The sequence below is a fragment of the Colobus angolensis genome, unplaced genomic scaffold (genome assembly GCF_000951035.1).
Source record: "Colobus angolensis palliatus isolate OR3802 unplaced genomic scaffold, Cang.pa_1.0 Scaffold328, whole genome shotgun sequence".
NCBI lineage: Eukaryota > Metazoa > Chordata > Mammalia > Primates > Cercopithecidae > Colobus > Colobus angolensis.
Genome location: NW_012116577.1, coordinates 1842647 through 1845029, shown reverse-complemented (window position 1 = coordinate 1845029; position 2383 = coordinate 1842647). Strand labels below are relative to the sequence as shown.

At 41.5% G+C, this 2383-nt stretch overlaps 1 protein-coding gene across 1 annotated transcript in view; it reads left to right on the top strand.

Annotated features, from left to right (window-relative positions):
* The window catches only part of SLC10A6 (solute carrier family 10 (sodium/bile acid cotransporter), member 6), a 27365-nt gene extending 25112 nt beyond the window's left edge, over positions 1-2253 (top strand). Inside the window, exon 6 of the mRNA XM_011951794.1 lies at positions 1905-2253. Within this exon, the coding sequence (XP_011807184.1) occupies positions 1905-2119 (215 nt within the window). The 3' untranslated portion in view covers positions 2120-2253. The remainder of the gene's footprint in view (positions 1-1904) is intronic.
* The last annotated feature ends 130 nt before the right edge of the window (positions 2254-2383 follow it).

The following is a 2383-nucleotide window of genomic DNA, read 5'->3' as shown; positions in this document are numbered from 1 at the left end:
TGAGCCACCGTGCCTGGCCATGTTGTGGATTTTAATTGAACAAGAATTAGGACTCTGAGGAGATGTCACCTCATCCTGCAGGGTGACGCAGACCTGCGTGACTTCTTGACTCTGGGCAGGTCCTCAGGTGCACTGAGAGGAGAACAAATAGCTCTTATAATAAATGGGGCACTTTTCTCAAATGATTATTATTTTTAAGAAATTAAAAATCGTTTTTGATTATGGGTGTAATACAAGCTTGGAAAAAAATTTAAAACACACATAAAGTTAAAACTGAAATGCCCTGTATTTTCAGTCGTTAAAGATAGACACATGGCTGGGCACAGTGGCTCACACCTGTAAATTCCAGCACTTTGGGAGGCTGAGGTGGGCAGATCACCTGAGGTCAGGAGTTCAAGACCAGCCTGGCCAACGTGGTGAAACCCGACTCTGCTAAAAATACAAAAATTAGCCAGGCATGGTGGTGTGCACCTGTAATCCCAGCTACTTGGGAGGCTGTGGCAGGAGAATCACTTGAACCCAGGAGGCAGAGGTTGCAGTGAGCTGAGAACATGCCACTGTGCTCCAGCCTGGGTGACAGAGTAAGATTCTGACTCAAAAAAAAAAAAAAAAAAAAAAAAAAAAAAAAGAAAAGAAAAAAGTGAATCCACTATCAGAACTTAGACTTCGTAACTTGTTATGACAAGATCTCCATGAGCAATCATTGAGCTCCAAAGTGATATTTGCTGCTCTTAAGCGTTGGTTTGTTAGGTCTCATTAAAAGCCTTGAGGTCTCCCAAATGCCAACTTATTTCAATGTTTCTGTGACTAAGACTTGTGCTGAATGGCTGTGAAATATTTTTCAAATATGAAATATTACACATATACAAATATTGAAATATATGTGTGTATGCACATATGAGTGCAGCCAAATATACATACTTTGGAGTTATTTATTATGTGTGCTCACAGAGGGTAAATTTAAAAAATATATATAATGCAAGAACAGAAAACCAAAACCTCACTTATAAGTGGGAGCTAAACATTGAGTGCTCATGGACATAAAGATGGCAACAATAGACACTGGGGACTACTAGAAGAGGGAGGGAGGGGGCACAGGTTGAAAAACGAACTGTTGGGTACTGTGCTCACTACCTGGGTGATAAGATTATTTGTTTCCCAAACCTCAGCATCACCGCATATACCCAGGAAGCAAACATGCACATGGACCCCCTGAATCTAAAAGTGGAAAAAGAAAAATATATATATTAATATGTTCACATACATATATATATTTTAATCTTGGGCCATGGTACATTTTCACTGTTGTTAGGGAATTAGGTCTGAGTAAGACTCAATGATTACTGATAGAACTGATTATGTACTGATTGCTGATTGTTATTATTATATACTGATTACAGAAATAACAATCAATAAACAATATAAGGAATACATGTGGCTTAATTTCCCCAATAGATAAGATAAATCATATTAGAGTCAAACACTTGGTCTCAGACCCACGTTTTCATTCCTTCTCTTGGAGAGACTGAGGGAAGCATCATTTCAGGCTCATTCCCAGCTCCAGCCCAGAGCCCAGGAGAGTGTCCTACTCCTAGCAAGCACTTGCAGGATTTGCCAGCTGACTGACTAACTGAATGAGTGAATGAATGAATGTATGAGTTTGTGAGCTGTCAGCAACCTGATGAATGAGCCTCAATCACAAATGGTTCACTCCAGACAAAAGAGTCATTCTGATACACCGAATCCTTCTGTTCCATAACTTTCTCTCTTCCCCCTTCTTTTCCCTGGGTGTTTATACATACATGATGCCACCCAGACACCTGAAGGATTGACAAGTGTACAGCGTCACCAAATTAGACTCTTTGTTAAAGTGATTGTTAATACTTGCATGTTTTAACACTTAGCATATCAGACATACAAGAGGAGATTGAAGAACAAACACGGAAAAAGGAACTCAGGTTGTACAGAAGTCTGCCACACGAGGAAATTGACTTCCTCCAAAGAGACTAATGCCTTCTTGGAGGTGAATGAAGAAGGTGCCGTCACTCCTGGGCCACCAGGGCCAATGGATTGCCACAGGGCTCTCGAGCCAGTTGGCCACATCACTTCATGTGAATAGCAGGGACTTGCTGGCTGGACTGGCACCCTTCTTTTTCGGTGGCCAGTAAAGACAGTGTGCAGCCGACACATGAATCTTGTTGGTAGGGCCAGTGTGAATATTTAAGTGTTCAATGTTAGAATATTTATATTTTCTTTCTTTTTTTTTTTTTTTTTTTTGAGACGGAGTCTCGCTCTGTCCCCCTGGTGGAGTGCAGTGGCGTGATCTTGGCTCACTGCAAGCTCCGCCTCCCAGGTTCCCACCATCCTCCTGCCTCAGCCTCCT